At 40.0% G+C, this 17388-nt stretch overlaps 1 protein-coding gene across 5 annotated transcripts in view; it reads left to right on the forward strand.

Annotated features, from left to right (window-relative positions):
* Positions 1 to 12271, forward strand: part of PIK3R5 (phosphoinositide-3-kinase regulatory subunit 5) — a 57037-nt gene extending 44766 nt beyond the window's left edge. For all 5 annotated transcript variants that reach the window (XM_081936360.1, XM_081936363.1, XM_081936361.1 and 2 more), the window contains 8 exons: positions 1466 to 1591; positions 2353 to 2481; positions 3082 to 3175; positions 4116 to 4192; positions 4406 to 4499; positions 7352 to 7434; positions 7534 to 7646; positions 9677 to 12271. In XM_081936360.1, the coding sequence (XP_081792486.1) occupies positions 1466 to 1591; positions 2353 to 2481; positions 3082 to 3175; positions 4116 to 4192; positions 4406 to 4499; positions 7352 to 7434; positions 7534 to 7646; positions 9677 to 9824 (864 nt within the window). In that variant the 3' untranslated portion in view covers positions 9825 to 12271. The remainder of the gene's footprint in view (positions 1 to 1465; positions 1592 to 2352; positions 2482 to 3081; positions 3176 to 4115; positions 4193 to 4405; positions 4500 to 7351; positions 7435 to 7533; positions 7647 to 9676) is intronic.
* The last annotated feature ends 5117 nt before the right edge of the window (positions 12272 to 17388 follow it).

A 17388-nucleotide genomic window follows, 5' to 3' on the forward strand; every position in this document is an offset into this window, starting at 1 on the left:
TTCTTAAAGACTTCCAGTGTTGGGGCATTCACAACTTCTGGAGGCAAGCTGTTCCAGAATAACTTTATTGTCACTTAGAATGTACACTAATCTGCATACATTAAAATGAAATGTCATTGCATACAGTTCTCAGAGGGTCACCACCTCCAATATATTCTACATATTATGCATATACCCACATATGTTATATGACACAGAGAAACAACACCATCTAGTTCAGATGTATGCATGTACATGGCAAGAAAAACAAATCTTGTGAGTTTACCAGAAGGATGGCATAGGGAACAAAGCTGTTACAGAATCTGGTAGCCCTGTTAGAAATACTTCAAAACCTTCTCCCAGAGGGGAGCAACAGAAACAGACCATAAAGTGGGTGTGTGGGATCTCTACCAATGCTTTGAGCTCTAAGCACATATAAGCAATGGTTGGGATCAGTGGTGGGTTCCTGCTGGATCGCACCGGATCGCGCGCGCTCCCTTTCAGCGCTCCACCTGGCTTGCGCGCTCCCTTTCAGCGCTCCACCTGGCTCTCGCGCTCCCTTCCGGCGCTGAAACCGGAAGTACAGTCTTGCCCCGCCCCTGGCGAAGCAATGACGCCTGCCTGCGCTCCACCAGCTCGGCTGGGAACGGAGATGTTTCCTCAGCGGAGCGGAGCGCCTGAAAAGACTTTTCAGGCGCTCCGCTCCGCTGAGGAAACATCTCCGTTCCCAGCCGAGCTGGTGGAGCGCAGAGAGGCGTCGTTGCTTCGCCAGGGCCGGGCAAAACTGTACTTCCGGTTTCAGCGCCGGAAGGGAGCGCGAGAGCCAGGTGGAGCGCTGAAAGGGAGCGCGCAAGCCAGGTGGAGCGCTGAAAGGGAGCGCGCAAGCCAGGTGGAGCGCTGAAAGGGAGCGCGCAAGCCAGGTGGAGCGCTGAAAGGGAGCGCGCGCGATCCGGTGCGATCCGGGAGGAACCCACCACTGGTTGGGATTCAGCCAGTTCGCATCATTTAGGAAGAACTGGTTGTTAACTTTTTTGAGCAGTTTGGTGAACTGGTTGTTGGAAGAAATCATTAGGGCAGAGAACCGGTTGTTGAATTATTTGAATCCTACCACTGCATATAGGAATATAGGGAGAGTAGCTAGGAAACAACAAGCAACTTTGTATAGAATTTCCTTAGCAAGTGTATAGTAACTTTCATAACTAGTCTGTTGAGGTTCATTAATACCTCTATACCTGAGGAAGTTGTTTGGAAGCATTGAATTTTGGAAGCCTGCACTGTGATGTGACCTGGCTGGAATGCATTGAGTTAGGCTCTATGTTTCTTACAACAAATCCAGCTAGATTTGAACCAGGATTCAGTTACATCTGTCTTTAAAAAGTGGTTACTGTGTTCCCAGCATCGTAAGAATTTCCACTTGGATCTCTGAGCATTGCTTCTTACCATGCGTCAGTAAAGCTGCTAATGAAATGTATATCTTTGATTTCAGGATCCAGGTATGGGAGGGATGGAGAGCAGCACAAATGATATCTCACTCTATATAGGTATGCTGGATCCCTGGTACGAACGCAATGTTCTTGAGCTAATGAATCTTCCCACCAACGTTTTATGCCAGGTATTTTCTGAATTCTGAATTGCTTAGCCTGCATCTTGTTATATTCAGTAATGCACACTCCAGGCCCTTATTCTGTCAAACCTTTGCCCTTGGTCACTGTTGCCTATAGAGTGTAAATGTATCAAAAGGTCAAAGCGTATATTTAAGGAAGTGATCTTGTCATGCATGAGGGATGCCATACAGAAAGATGGAGGCAGACTTGTGATGTTGTGATAGAGGAGAACAGAAAAGGGATCTTCTTTCTATTAACATATTAAAATCCCTCCTTTGAGTGTTCAGCTTATTGAAACAAAAAGTAATTCTCCTTTCTATGTCTGAGGAGAAATGTTAAATTATATCCTGTTCATTTATGCAATAAGGACATTAACATGTGTTAGCTTCCTGCCATGGGGTTCCATAAAATGCTAAGATTCTTGGAGGACTGACAAACATACATGTCTTCCTATGTGGCAAAGAGCTGCAATGAATACTTGTTAAATTATTACCGTAAATTTAGCTGTATTAAATACACATAAACCTTGTGCCTATTTGGATGTATTTGTCTTATTTTGTATTGACTTGCAAAGTTGCTTAGCTTTAGGCTTTCCACTTACAAATTTTCTCTTTAAAAAATTGAAATGTTTGGGGGAACAAACCAAGAATCCTTCCTTTTCTTAGGGAGATATTCTTATGGGGTAGAGGGTGAGCAGAAGGCTGTGGGGGAATTAGTGAACTGCATTGCTTAGGTGAAAGAGAACTGATGGCTTTTTGTCTATCTGCAGCAATCCATTAAGCCTGAGGAAGAGTCTTCAGAGGAAACAGCCACCCAACTTCCCATCCTGGCTGATATGATTCTTTATTACTGCCGCTTTGCTACCCACTCTATATTACTCCAGGTTTACCAGGCAGAGGTGAGAATAGAAAAAAACCAGGGGTTTGTAAAGGCATATAATACATAGTAATTGTTATTTGTATGCTGTCATTATTCTTGCAGTCCCATGCAATAGGCCAAGGATATGTTCAATTTCATTCAGCATATTTCATCCTATTTTGTGTTTGGCTAGGTTATCATTTTTCTGTGTGGCAGAAAAAGTCAGACCCAATAATACATTTTTCTTCTTGAGAATTAGAAGAGGGGGTGCCTTATGGTTCTAAAGGGCCAGTCTTGTTATTAGATCATTTTAGAAAGCTCATCAGATGCCTGATTCATTCTTCTTCCCAAAACACTGTTGCTGGTTTCTTCTGCCTATTTATAGATGAGCTGACTGCCTCAACACACATTAAGTGTAGTCTTCCTGTTATTTATTGCAACAGTCTCTAAAAGTGTGCATTTAAATCTTGTGATTCCTGGTTCCAATCCATATTTGGTCCTATAAACCAAATTTAATGTGTTTGTTAAAAAATTTTTTAACAAAAATTATCTTGAAGATACAAAGGTGGGGGTGGGGATGATTTGCTTTGGTTTATCTTGAAGGAGAATGTTAAATGGCCTCTTCCCCTGAATTTTACAGCTCACTTTCATTGGGGGGGAGAGAAAAAGTGAAATCTTCATCCAGTCCCTTGAGTTGGGCCACTCAGCAGCTACACGGGCCATCAAAGCCTCAGGTAAGCCAAAGGAGGCGCATTGTGTGATCACTTTGTGTTCAATTTTGGGATGGGGGAAAACCAGGGGTGGGTTCTGACTGCTGCTATTGCCAGTTCACTCAGGGACAAGCTGCACATGCTTGCTTGTTGTGCGCTACTTGTGCATGCGCTGTACTAAAAAATGCTTCTGTGCATGTGGTGCAGAAGCAAAAAAACAAGATGGCGGCACTGAGAGAACTGGTTTAGAAGCGTGGCAGGCCGAGTTATGGCCTACTCGGCTGAACCGGGCCAAACTGGTAAGAACCCACCTCTGAGGAAAACTCAGTGATGCAAAGGAGAAAAACCAAAGCTCTGCCTGCAAAGAGCAACCAAATTGATATACTCAGCCAGGACTGTCATCTACTGAAGGGTTTTCTCCTCAGCAATTGCTAGCATGAAACTCATGAGGAAGACATACCTGATCAAATAAAAGAGGCCCCTTGTAACTACGTAAATCAATTAACAGGCGGGCCAGCAACTCTTTGGTCTTGTTTTGGAGAAACACTAAACTACCCAGTTCCACTGCTGCCATCCTGTTTCTCTGGAATGCTTGTAAAAGCTCACCATAGAAAGTAGGAAAGAGAATTGTTTAGTTTGACTCCTATAAGGTACCTATGAGAAGGAGGCAAAAGGGCAGCCTCCTGCTTTCAGGTATCCATGGAAAGTAAGGGGATCAATGCTGTGAACCAACCAATAAAAGAGGCCCATATGGTCATGGCAACAACTATACACTGATGGACCCAAGACATGAAGTCTTCTTGAAGGATGGGAGAGACCAAAATAGAGGAACAGCATGTGTATTTATTTGGTTACAAAACTAAGCAGCTCTTTCCCATTTGCTAAATTACCTGCAGAGTCTTTCTATGTTCTATTGGTGTTTACTTCCATCCATCCAATCTTATCTTCTTCTTATTTTGTTCAGGTCCAGGTTGCAAGCGTCTTGGCATAGATGGAGACAGAGAAGCAATCCCACTAACACTACAGATCACCTACAACAAGGTAAGGAAGATGCTCTTCATATGGGCCTCCCATGTTAGGACCTGGGTTGGAAAGGGAAGAAAACAGCAACACAAGTCTAAAGTTCTCAAGCACTGGGAGCAACACATGGGGAAATGTATTTAATTAGAGAGAGCCTATGCTGTTAGCTACGGTCTTCAGAGATTGGTACACGGAACCAAGGGACCGGGAGTAACTCACCTTTAATTTCTCCAGAGGGCAGTCAGTGGAAGGAGCCGCTGGAATGACATTGAAAAAGTCTGTACATCCGTCAACCTTAGCAAGGTGTGTAAGAGGCAAGAGGAACTTGGTAAGTGTGGGCAACAATTCTGCTTCCATAAGATCAATAATAAGTGTGTGTGTGTGTGTGTGTGTGTGTGTGTGTGTGTAGGGGAGAATCTTGTCAAATCTAGGATTTATCTGAAGAAGTGGGCAGCTGATTCAGAGAGACCCAGACTGTGCAGTGGAGGTGTGTATTTATTAATGCACTCCTTGTTGGTCAACTTGACACTTACGTAACGCGAGGCAAATACTTGTGTTCCAACATCTGGCACTAGTCCTTAAGTTGTGGGATGATGTCCTTATGCATGTGTCATCATTTCTCCTACTTGTTTCCCCCTGGAAACAAAACAGAAAGAGAAGGTTGGAGACTGATTAATTGTTATAAAAGAAAGTGAGGTCCAAGGATGGCCTCTTGAAGACAGGATATATCGCTGTTTCTTTCAAGGCAGGAAGAACCTTCTGTCAAAGAGGCTGATGCCATAGCATGGATCCAACTCCAAGCCACCTTTTTTGGCCACTGTTATGTCCTATTAGGTGCCCAGATCTAGTAATTAGGTAACTGAGCTGAGAGTATACTGATTTCCTTAGGAATCACCAGTTGATTGCAGATCATACCACTAGACCGTGCCTGGTCAAAGCCCAAGTAGAAATGGATTTGAGCGACTCTGTTTGCCAGAGAGATTCTCCACCTCTGCAATAGAGCAAATGCTGCTATTTTCCCCTTTTTTTGTAAGCTTACAGCTCTAGAGATATCTGCTAGATTCATGCAGTAACAGTTTTGGACACTAGATGTCATACACTTTCCTGCTTTAAACAAAATATGTTTGCACTTCAGTAACCTGACTGGCTTTAAATACAGAGGGGTTGGCTGCCGTCCAATTATCTAAGGAAATCGTATTTTTAGCCTGATGGAACAATGTGCTTACAACTTCACTTACAATATTTGTAATTGCACATTTAAACAAACTAGGCTACTGTACCAGAAATAACTTTAATGGCACCTATTACAGATTGTATGTGATTTCTTGAAATAGGGTAAGGAAATTTTGAAAGAATCCCTTAAGTTAGATGGGCATTTTGAAACGGGAGCTGAAAATTATGGAAAATCAAGGCTAAAAGTTGGGGTAGATGACATAGTGATATTTAGGGATTATATTTATTAATTAAAATAGTTTATTAAAATGTATGTATTATCTGTCACATTACAACACTAAATATAATCTTAAAAGTATAAACTCAGGAAGATACGTGTTTGAATTAAGGACTTTGTTAGTATAAACAAATGTGTTGTCTCTGCATTCTTTTGCTAGCTAAGCCTTGGTCTAAGAGGGAATAAGAAGATATTTCGTGCATTTACCAGGCACAGGTGAAGCCTTTGCACATACATTAAACTATTCTCTAAAGCACCTACAGCCTTGCCATTTTTCATGCAGCATTTATTAATTTCATTTCTTCAATATTTACTTGGACACTAACATTTAGAACAGCTTTCAAATCTCCGACATATCACTGTCGTTCCCATTTAGATCTCTAAAATACTCCTTCCAGTAGTCTCTTCATCCTTATCACTGTCCCCTTTCATTTCTTTTAATTTAATACACACACACACACACACACACACACACGAAGAAACTGGTGCTCTTGGCGGCGCCTGTAGGCGGTGCCATCTTGTTTTTGCCTTCTGTGCATGCGCAGAGTAATTTTTGTTGCATTGTGCATGCACGCGCAGTGCGCATCAAGCGTCACTCGATGCCCTGAGCGAACCGGCAGTAGTGACAACCGGAACCCACCCCTGTCTTGCCCGCATCTTAACTATGCCACCATGTGTTGGGCTATCTCTGAGAGTTCTCTGCATCATCTGCCCTTGGTTCCTGGGTTTGAGCTGTGTTGAAGGTTTACAGTAGCTAGTTTATCCATGGTGTTATGCCTCATAATAACTGCTGGGCTCTGTAATGGTGGGTATGGTGATAGTGATATTCCATGCGTCATGTGTTGGCTGCACATCCAGGTCTCCTTGAATCTGGGATGTAATGTATAGTTGATCTATTTCAAGTTGTAAGAGTAGCTTGCTCATCACTATACTGATGCATTGGTAGCTATTTCTTAAGTTAATGTGGGCATAGTTCTTCTGCCCATCCATAGTTCCCTCATACATTTCATATATCTGCTCTCCTTGGGTACACTGCTTTAATAGCATTCCATCAATGGCAGGTTTTCTTGTCTCAACCATGTATACTTTGTTCCAATAGCCCATGTATTGTCAGATTTTTCCTGGTTCCCCAACATTTGGTGCCGAACTTATTAATTCAGGTGATGTCCAGAGTGGCATGGCTGTTTTTGCTTCTGTAGCTTTCATATCCGAGATAAGACAGGTGAAGATTTAGGACATCTTTGCCCAAGGACCCTTACTATTAATGTAGGTACTTGCCAGAATTCAAAGCCTGGTCTCCTACATCAAAGGGCAGCATCTAACCACTAGATTATCCAGTCATTCTCCCACTTTAATATCCATTTGCATTTCATTGAAAATGACTCTTTTCCCCTACGCATGCATCTTCTGAAATGGACAGCATACATTTATTTCCCTTACACACACATCTTCTGAAGTGGACAACTTATATTTTTCAGTTTTTTCTGGACCTTCAGGATGGCAGGATATTTTCTTCTTTCTCCTCTTTTTAAAGACAAATTTGAATGTTATATTCTGCATAGGCTAATGCAAATGACTTTATTAAGTGTTCCATGATGCAGTGACAGTCATGCTGATTGAGAATGGGGGTGTTGTAGTTCAATAATTAATAATTACTGGTTAAACAGTTTGGGAAGGTTGGGGTGGAAATTCCACATTTGACTATTACCTTTATTTCCTTTGTCTTCCAGGTCCCAAAACAGAATGCTTGACTCTTACTGCCACAGAGGTAATCAAGAGGCAAAGCTCTAAATCTAAAAAGAGTTTCAATCAGGTACCTGATCAATGATGCCACCCATTGTCCCAATTGCTATGGCTGAGAGAAGCAAAAATGTGTCTCTATGAAACAATCTTATGTATGTTTTTCTTATAGCAAATTGGTATATATCAGTTGAAAGTGGACAAAGTCCAGATCACCGGAGTTAACTGCTCCTTTGCTGTATGTCTTGATCAAGATGAACGGAAAATTCTGCAGAGTGTTACCAGGTGGGTGAGAGTGGACAGCACTGGCTTTGTCATTTGATGAGGGATAGATTGGTAGGGTTTTAGCCATTCTACAAAGTGAAAAAATGCCATTTTGGAAGCACATTAGGTTTGACCATTAATAAGGTGACCAACTTTTTTACAATGAAAAGGAGGACAAAACACGTTCTATTGTCCAAAATGCTAAGGTGACCAACTTTTTTACAATGAAAAGGAGAACAAATAAATTGGGGAAAAAAATCTCAAATAAAAGAAATATTTTATTCATTGCAACAATAATACACTAAAATATGATATATGCATAATAAAAACATTTGCAACATTTTATATTGTAATTATGCTTACATGCTTGTTAATTATTATTTAAATGAGTACTTTTCCATTGAATTAATATTTTTTGTCAATGTATCATCTTCTAACAATATATTGGAAATATCTGAACAAGAAATATCCTCATATTGAATTTTACGGCAAGTGCTGCAGCTAGAGTATCAACATTCAATCTCGATTTCTCACTTGTCAAAAAATCATTGGCAATTGAAAAAAACTCTTTCAACTGCTGCATTAATTCCAGGGCAGCACAACGTAAATTGAACAAGTATAAATATATGTTCACATGGAATATGTGCATTTTTGAAATGGCTGTAAATATCCACCCATCTTTTATCAATTTCAACATGTTGATTTTCCCATTGTATTAATTTTTCAGAATTTAAATATACATTCAGTCTTCTAATTTCTTCAAAGAGACAATTGTTGTCTATTTTAATGTCTAGCATTTCTTTAGATAAAAATTTAACACAAGATTCAATATCTGTTCAATATACTTGCGATGAAGTAAAAAAAACACCATTAAAAACTGTTTAATAAAACGTGAATTGTACTTACCTCTGTATAATTGAATATTCACTGAGAAAGAAATAATTACCGTGAGTCATTCAATTGCTGATGTGCCGTGAGTCTACTGCGTTCGTATGTGCCATGTTGTGTTTCAGTAAGAAGTAAACAAAGCCACTTGCACGCGGCTCTCTCTCTCAAGGTCTCCCGTGCGGAGCACATGCGTCTCATAATCGCGTCTTATACCGCACTATACCGAGTCTTGACGAATTGTCATGTCAAATACAAATACGTCACATAACGTGCAACAGATTAGTCTTCAAATATCGAAAAGGAGGACATGTAGGAGGACACTTTTCGAGGGAGGACAGAACTTACAAAAGAAGGACTGTCCTCCCTAAAGGAGGACAGTTGGTCACCTTACCATTAAGGTTTTTCTTTACTAGTATCTGGGATTTTTTTCTATTCTCTGTTTCTGCTATATGCATTACAATACCTGTTCTTTTTTCCTTGCTTCAGCTGAGCAAGGGAACTTAGCAAGCGTTTACGTTCTACACAGGTCTGACAGAGATTTAATCCAATTTGTTTGCCATTTTTATTCTTTAATCTTCAGTTATTGAGATTGCTCAGAGTAATATGGTATCATTTTAGTCTCAGTACATTTGAATGCTGACAGACTGCTTTAGCTCCTATGTAAGGATATGCAGAATTAGGTCTTTCGGATATCCTGCATAAGCCAGAGAAGATTATATAGTGGTATTAAGCGAGTAATATCTGACTGGAAACGTTATCCAGTGTTTAATTTCTTTATAGGGAATCCTAATATAGGGTTAGTATCCTGTAATGGGAAAAAGGAGAATCTCATTTAAAACTGTTGCTTTGAAAATCTGTTTGATCGACCTTCTGATCCATCTGGGGTGTTCAGATGATCAGAAGCCACCTGGACAGGTTACAAGCAGGTAATGTGCTACTGCTACTTTGCTACCCCAGCTGGTGCCCACATTGGTGTAGTCAATCTACAGTTTCAAGGAAAGTTGCTACATCAGTGTACCATTTATCAAAGGATAATCAGTCTGTATTATTCAATATTTTCTTGTTAGAGACATTCAGATATTTGACTTGCCACAGTATTGGAAGTAATTTCATGTCTGGCTGAATTGCATTAGAGTGACTTTGGTGTCTTCTTGTTTTCATAGATGTGAAATCTCTGCATGCTACAAACCCAAGACCAATGAGCCCTGCACCAGAAGAAATCCCACTTCATTACTTCCTCCCCAAGATTCCTCTGATTTCTGCTCTCTTCTGTGCTTGCCAATTAGTACTTTTAGTGGAGCACTTCCCTAAGAATACCAGAAAGAATGGACTGGCTCAATCTGCCTCAAATGTTGACTGAAATTGTTGCCAAACTGGGATCAGCTACCAAAAATTGGCCAAAAAAAAAAAAAAAGGAAAGAAAGAAAATTCACGGTTCCTGAGTTGCCTCCTTGCAGTCCTAGAAGGACAATATCCCAAGCTTAGCAAATGAATATAAAGTGAAAAGCCATATCTGAAGAAGTGGAATATTACTTCTTTGACTGTTGTTGAGTGTTTCTGAAATACTGTATTTGTGGCACCTGGAAAAAAGTCAAAAAAGCACATCTAAAATGTAGAGAAAGGATAAGAAAGGATAAGGCCAATCTATGTGAAATTTCATCCCATGAGATGAAGAAATTGCAGTATTTCCTTTTTCGCAGGGTATCCGAAGATATATATGATGGGAACAGGTACTTGGCCTATGAGCCAGTTTAAACCAGCCAAGACAATGGTTGAAGAAGTTCAGAGACAAGTTGGTAGACTCGGTTGCCATTCATGAATTGCTTTGGCAATAGCATCTTTGCATTATTTGAGCTGCCTCCTGGAGATATGGGCAAGGAGAACACGGGAGCAGAAAAGGCTGTTTTACTTGATTATATATTTCTTTCTGTGCCAATGATATATCTGCAAGCATTGAATGAAACGAAAGAGCAAACATGACAAATGAAAACATTGAGCAAAATGAGCTTGTAGGCTAGCATGATTTTATGACAAATGGAATGCTTTCCCATTTCAAAGGGTCTGGAAAATATATTATTGTTTATTTATTGGCAGGTATCCCAATTCTGTGGAAACATTGCTAGAAAATATGTTTTAAATATCTCCTATGATGTGATCTGTGGAGCTGGGAATTTTGGCGATTGGGGGCTTTTTCTAACTGAGGGACACAAGATGACTCCTTGCACTGGCATGAATTGTGCCAAGCAGCCCCAGCACTTTACCGAATGAAAAATATAAACCTCATAAAGATTCAACATCCTTAGATTTGCAGGAGAAAGATGTAACTTGAACTAGGACTGTTTTAAATCCAATGTTTCTGAAACATTTTTACCTGTTTTTAGAATTCTTGTTCAAATCCAATAGACTCTAGAATATCTTTGACCAACTCCAAACTTAGCAATTCCATGGAGTTTCATCTAATATCCAACTCTGTCACAAGGTCTTAGAGTTGGAAGGTCATAGTTATTTAAATGGTCATAACCATCACTAATGTGCAATCTATGGTGCTGTATTCTTGAACAGGAGAATATGTCTGCGTATCGGAATATTCAGGGTACACTTCTAGAGCAACGGTTATCAGTTGGTGCATGCAGGTTTCTAGAAATGATACCCAAAGACCACCTAACAGAAAACCACCACGACAACAATATTTTTCCATCCAGTCAAAAAAAGAAAAAGAGAAAAAAGAAAGACTTTATTGAGTTTTATAGAACAACTAACCATAAGCTTGGAGTCTATTGGAGTTGCCTATAATTTGTTGCCTATAAATTATAAGGTTGCCTATAAATTATAAATAAAACATGCAACTAAGAAATGTAAGAATAATTGAGGACCCTTTTCATTATCATCTTATTTAAAGTAAATAATTTTAAAATTTATCAGCAATAAGATGCACTATACATTTCCTTGACCCGAGGAAGGATATCACACCCACTTTTTCAAAGAGGTGAAGCTTAATATTAAAAAAAAGACATTTTGAATGGTGTTCAGAAAGAAAAAGTAAAACCGAAGAATTGTAAAGAACATTTTAAAAGTTCATCTACTTTTTCTAGTGCAGTGACCTAGTTTAAAGCACACAGTGTCTGGTTAATATGAACATTACTTCTGAAAACATTTCCTCCAAAAATTAAGAAAATCTGAAAAATCCTATTCATTTAAGCACAATTCTTAGAATGAGATGCAATGCAATTTCTTCAAAACATCAATATCAGCTTCTGCTGTAAAGAAATACATTGGTGAAAAATTGTGAAGGGAAAGTATGATTTCAATTTCTCTTTTAGATAGCAATCAATAGATATAGCACACAAACTATTGAATGCCATAATGTGCTGATTTAACAGCTTGGTAGTTTGTTTGGCTTTTTAATCTTTTAGTTTTATTCCTTGAGTAATTTTCCTTTGGTTCATTTTTAAAAATCTTATTTTCCCATCTCAGTGCACCTGACCTAAATGGCCAGTTAAACAGTCAGCAATCTGCCAAATAGCACACAGCACTTTGGTTTTCGGTAACTGCAAAGGAATTAAATATTTCTGTAACCAATGCAAAACTTTTCAATTAAAATAAAGTATGTGTATGTTTGCAGAGCTTTTTCTTAATAAAGATAAGAATTGCCCTATGGAATGAATTTGTATATAAATATTCTGTAAATTTTTGTGATCTGGTTTTATAAAAATATATTTTAATTATACCTGTAAAATTATTTGTCTAATAAAGGTCATTTTCCTAATTCATGACTCCGTATATTTTCTTAAACAAAGTTATGGGATATTTTGTATGAAACGTCATTGGATGTGCAACACTCATGAACAGTTTGACACTGAAATGAATAAATCATTGGGTTACTTTTTAGTTCAGAGTTCTATTAAAATGAAGTTCACATCTATGGAAAAAGGTGGCATAAAACAGTCTGTAATATAAGTTCCAAGAAAATCTTTCTCGTCATTAGAAATTATTGTTGTGACCTTCCTTGCTAGTTAATAGATGTGCTAAGAACCCACGGGGGCTCTTACCTGGGGGATGTGGTGGGAGAGATCATAATGAAAAGTCAGCTTGATAATCATATTCTTTGTCAACAAACCATGTTAATTTCCTGGATGGCTTATGAAATCATGAGCAAAGCTCTGACCACTTTTAAAATTATTCTATGGCACTCTAACACTTTAAAAATATATACTTAAAAATACTATGGAAAAATTATTACTGTTTAAAAGAAGTGTAGCATCCTGATGGACAGTTTATATTCAATGCAGTTCTTGTTTTTCCTGTCACTGGGCCAACACTGCAAACTCTACTTCTTCCTCTTTCCTTTAAGGAAATGAATTTAAATTACTTATCCAGTCCTCTCTCCTTGTATTCAACAATATCAGATAAAAGGAGAGAGGGTTGTTAAAATTCAGCATCCTCTTCCTTGCATCTTTTGTTATGGATAATTTTCTATAATGATGAGATTTTCATCTGCTAGCTGTTAGCATATATGGATTTTTTTTCAGACATTCCCTTAAGCATTTGTAAACTAAGATTTCTCAGAAAGACAAGTGCAATATTAGAAATGGCAGAAATACAATTTATTACAAAGGGGAATATCTGCTGCTTACAATTCTAATAAGCATAATAAAGATGGAAGTTTTCTACTTACAGTAAAAAATAAAATAAAAATCCAGTTCAACTCTAGCTCCAAAAACTAAGGGGCCCAACCTGTGATGAATCGTACGGCTCCAAGACTTAAAGAGTAAAAAATGTAGCACTTTATCAGGTATAAAACACATATTTTATATTTCCCTTGTTAGTGGATTAGTAGGTGACATTATCTGCATTTTTAACCATCCACCATACATTTGAGTTCTAAAAACTAACAAAAATACAAATCTAAGAAAAGAAGTCTAAGCTGTTAGGACACTGCATACAAGCCTGTGTGATACAAGACTTATTGACAGATTAGTTTTTTCCACTGATAGTCATTTTGTACCAAAGCCATAGAAGTGATGAAAGATTCTCAGAAGGCATGCTAGTGAACATTAGACCAGACACAATAAAGCCATGGTTCCATAGAAACTGCTGTATTATGATTCTCGGCACCTGTAGTCCACACAGCTGTGCGTTATCCTGCACATGGATCTAGGAGAAACAGCCTAAGGATAGTACCGTATTTTTCAGAGTATAAGATGCACCCTTTTCCCCCCCAAAAAAGAGGGTGAAAATCTGGGTGTGTTTTATACACTGTGTAGGAAGTTATCACCCAGCCCTCTCCCAGAAAAATGAAATATCCTAGGAAATATTGAAAAGGCAGAATATTTCTCTGGATGTGAAAAGGAAGAAACATGTTTTATTAAAGAGAGAATAGCTCCTGCAGCTTCCTGCCCATCCCCCTTTGTCAATGGGCCATTGCCCAAGGCAGTCCCTTTACATAATAAAGAGTTCTCCCCTTCAGCTCCAAGGTGATGGGATTAATTAAGGCATGATCAGCCTTTACTCACTCACCACATAGCATCTGAGAACTCAACCAAACCTGGATTCAAAACACAGCCTAGAGAGTTGCCCCTGCATGGCCCCATGGGAGTCTGACAACCAATTAGAAGACAAGATCAAGATCAAAGGCCAGAGAGGGCATAAAACCAGGGACTCAGCATCTCAGCTTCCCTTTTCTCTTCTCTTCTCCACCAACATTGAAGCATGTGATCACATTTTCTGTTCGGGACTCAAGCCATGTGGTCCTGTCCACCATTAAAACCATATTTCCAAGCAGCCTCCATGTCTCCAGTGTCTTTTTCCCCACTTGGAGCCGAACCCAGAAGGACATTTCTTCCAACAACTGAATACAGCATTTTTGGCCTACCAACCCCCACCTCTTGCAAACATGGATGTGCAGAGGGTTTGAGATGCTTGTAAAGTGCTCCTGGGAGTTGGGGAGGGCAAAAACAGGCAAAAAAATGAGCAGTTTTTTCTTGTTTTTGCCCCTCTGCCCAGCCCCCAGGAGCACTCTACAAGCCTCCCAAAGGCTCTGCATGCCCCCCCCCCCTTTTTTTTTTGCAAATGACGAGGCGTGCAGAGGGTTTGGGAGGCCTGCAGAGTGCAAAACCTTTCCAAAAAAATTTACCTCTTCAAAATCATGGTGGATCTTATACTCCAGTGTGTCTTTTAGTCCGAAAAATACTGTAACTTGAAGACACAGAAAAGTATTTAATTGGAGTGTGTCATGAATGAAAATGTGTATACCTGATTGCAAAAATCCTAAGATGCTCTTTCAAACAAATCCCTCTTCTTTGTGAAGGTAGAAACCCGTTGGCCTTGGTTTTAATATCCAACCTAATTACCTCCATGATATTTGTTTAGTGGTTCTGATCAGATAAAGCGATCTAGCCTCATGCCACTGAAAGCATCCTCTTGAAAGGCTTCCTGCTCTGTGTCTGCAGGAAAGCACCTCTTGTAAACATCGGAACTTACTGTGATGTATATATTGCAGGAGGTCAGCCCCCTTAGTCTATGGTGGCAAAAAACCAAGAAGAATTCCGGTAACCTTCTTTTTGAGTACCAGCTTTTATTAAAAGATCTAAGATCATCTTTCTGCAGAAGAATGCTGTACCTGAAACACGGTACCTGAATCAGATTAATGCTGGGTTAGATTTTGGAGAAAACATCTGATCTGGGCTGAATCTGGACATCGGAAAGAACCGATACAAAACCTCACTTGGACCCAAACCTGGAGTAGAGTGAGCCTTCAAGGAGCAAAACAACAGTTGGGACCACAAATCCTAGAACATGTGACTGGCTTTCTGCACTTAGTGCCTGCTGTGGCAGCTGGAGTTTGACAGCTGGAACAGTTTCACTGAGTGCACCAGAGGTTAGTGTAGAGACTTACAGAAAGCCTATTCAGTGAATTCTTGTTTGGTCTTTAACAAATATCCCCATTCTTCCTTAGAACAGCTCATGTTATGTAATCCCTCTCATTTATCCTCATAACAACATTATGGAGGCTGAGACCTTTTTTTTTTAATCGTAGTGATCTAGTTTATTCCACAGCTACCGTTTCTTTCGGAGTATAAGAAGCATCTTTTCCCCCCAAAAAAGAGAGTGAAAATCTGGGTGCATCTTATACATTCAATAAAACATTTTTGCCTCCCGAAACCCCGGCCCCTCTACAAAAAATAGCCTTTAGGAGGCCTGCAAAGTGCTCCTGGGGGCTGGGGAGTGCAAAAATGAGTGAACAATTGGCTGGGTTTTTCTCATTTCTTCCCCCCCCCCAGCTCCCAGGAGCACTCTACAAGCCTCCTTAAGGCCATACCCTCTTTTTTGGCAAAAAAGGGCCTGCTTTTGCCCCCCCCCCCAGCCCCCAGGAGCACTCTAAAAGCCTCCTAAAGGCTATGTGTGTCTTTTTGTGCTAGTTTTGCCCCCTCCCAGCCCCCAGGAGTACTTTGGAGGCCTCTCAAACTCTCTGCATGCCCCATTTTTCACAAAAAATGAGGTGTCCAGAGGGTTTGGGAGGTCTGCAGAGTGCAATAACTTTTTTTAAAAAGTCACCTCTTCAAAATCTTGGTGCGTCTTATACTCCGGTGTGTCTTGTACTCCGAAAAATACAGTATGTCTCGGCTTAATCACTGTACCAGTCTTGCCCAACCTGGGAAGGGGAGGATTGGAGTTGGAAGTTCCCAGCCTACTACATCCATCAGAATAGGCATGTGCAGATCCTGTCTTTAGCAGCGGCATCCGGAGAGTTGCAATTGTAAGATGGGTGGCTATATTTATTGATCTTAAGTATGAATTATTTAAATCAAAGTCCAAGACCTTTGGAGTGCAATAAGTGAAACACCGTATTACATCTCTTGTGTATTCATATTATATATGTTACAAGCAGCCTTCCTAAACAGATGGATTTCAACTCCTATCATTCCGAGTCAATTAACTGATGAGTTCTGGGCTTAATTTCAAGAGGGGTCACGGTGAGGACCTTCCCTGCAGGTGGTCTTTGACTTACAACAGTCCGTTTAGTGATCGTCCAAAGTTACAACGGCACTGAAAAAAGCGACTTATGACCATTTTTCACACTTACAACCATTGCAGGATTCCATGGTCATGTGATCAAATTTGAGACGCTTGGCAGCTGACTCATATTTATGACAGTTGCAGTTTCCCAGGGACATGCAATTCCCTTTTGCGACCTTCTGACAAGCAAAGTCAAGGGGGATGACAGATTTACTTAACTAAGTGTAAGATAAAGGTAAAGGTTCCCCTCGCAAATTTGTGCTAGTTGTTCCTGACTCTAGAGGGCGGTGCTCATCTCCTTTTCAAAGCCAAAGAGCCAGCGCTGTCTGAAGACGTCTCCATGGCCATGTGGTTGGCATGACCAAACAGCAAAGGCGCATAGAACGCTGTTACCTTCCCACCAAGATGGTCCCTACTTTTCTACTTGCATTTTCACATGCTTTCGAACTGCTAGGTTGGCAGAAGCTGGGACGAGTAATGGGAGCTCACTCTACTATGCGGCGCTAGGGATTCAAACCACTGAACTGCCAAACTTTTCTGATCGACAAGCTCAGCGTCTTACCCACTTAGTCATCACTCCCTTAACTACTTGTATTTAAGTGTAATTAAGTTAACAACTCCACCGATTCACTGAACAACTGTGGGAAGAAAGGTCATAAAATGGGGCAAAACTCATTTTAGCAACTGTCTCACTTAGCAACACAAATTTGGGGCTCAGTTGTGGTCATATGTACCTGCAGTGAGTATAATAAGAATTGGGTCGTCTTCTCCCCTCCAACATTTGAAGAAAACAGGAAAAGAATGGACCAGGAAAGAGGAGGAGGGAGAGTAGGGCAAGGAGCACCCAGAGGCTTTTTAC

The sequence above is a fragment of the Natrix helvetica genome (assembly GCF_964273705.1).
Source record: "Natrix helvetica genome assembly, chromosome: 1".
In the NCBI taxonomy this organism is placed as follows: domain Eukaryota; kingdom Metazoa; phylum Chordata; class Lepidosauria; order Squamata; family Natricidae; genus Natrix; species Natrix helvetica.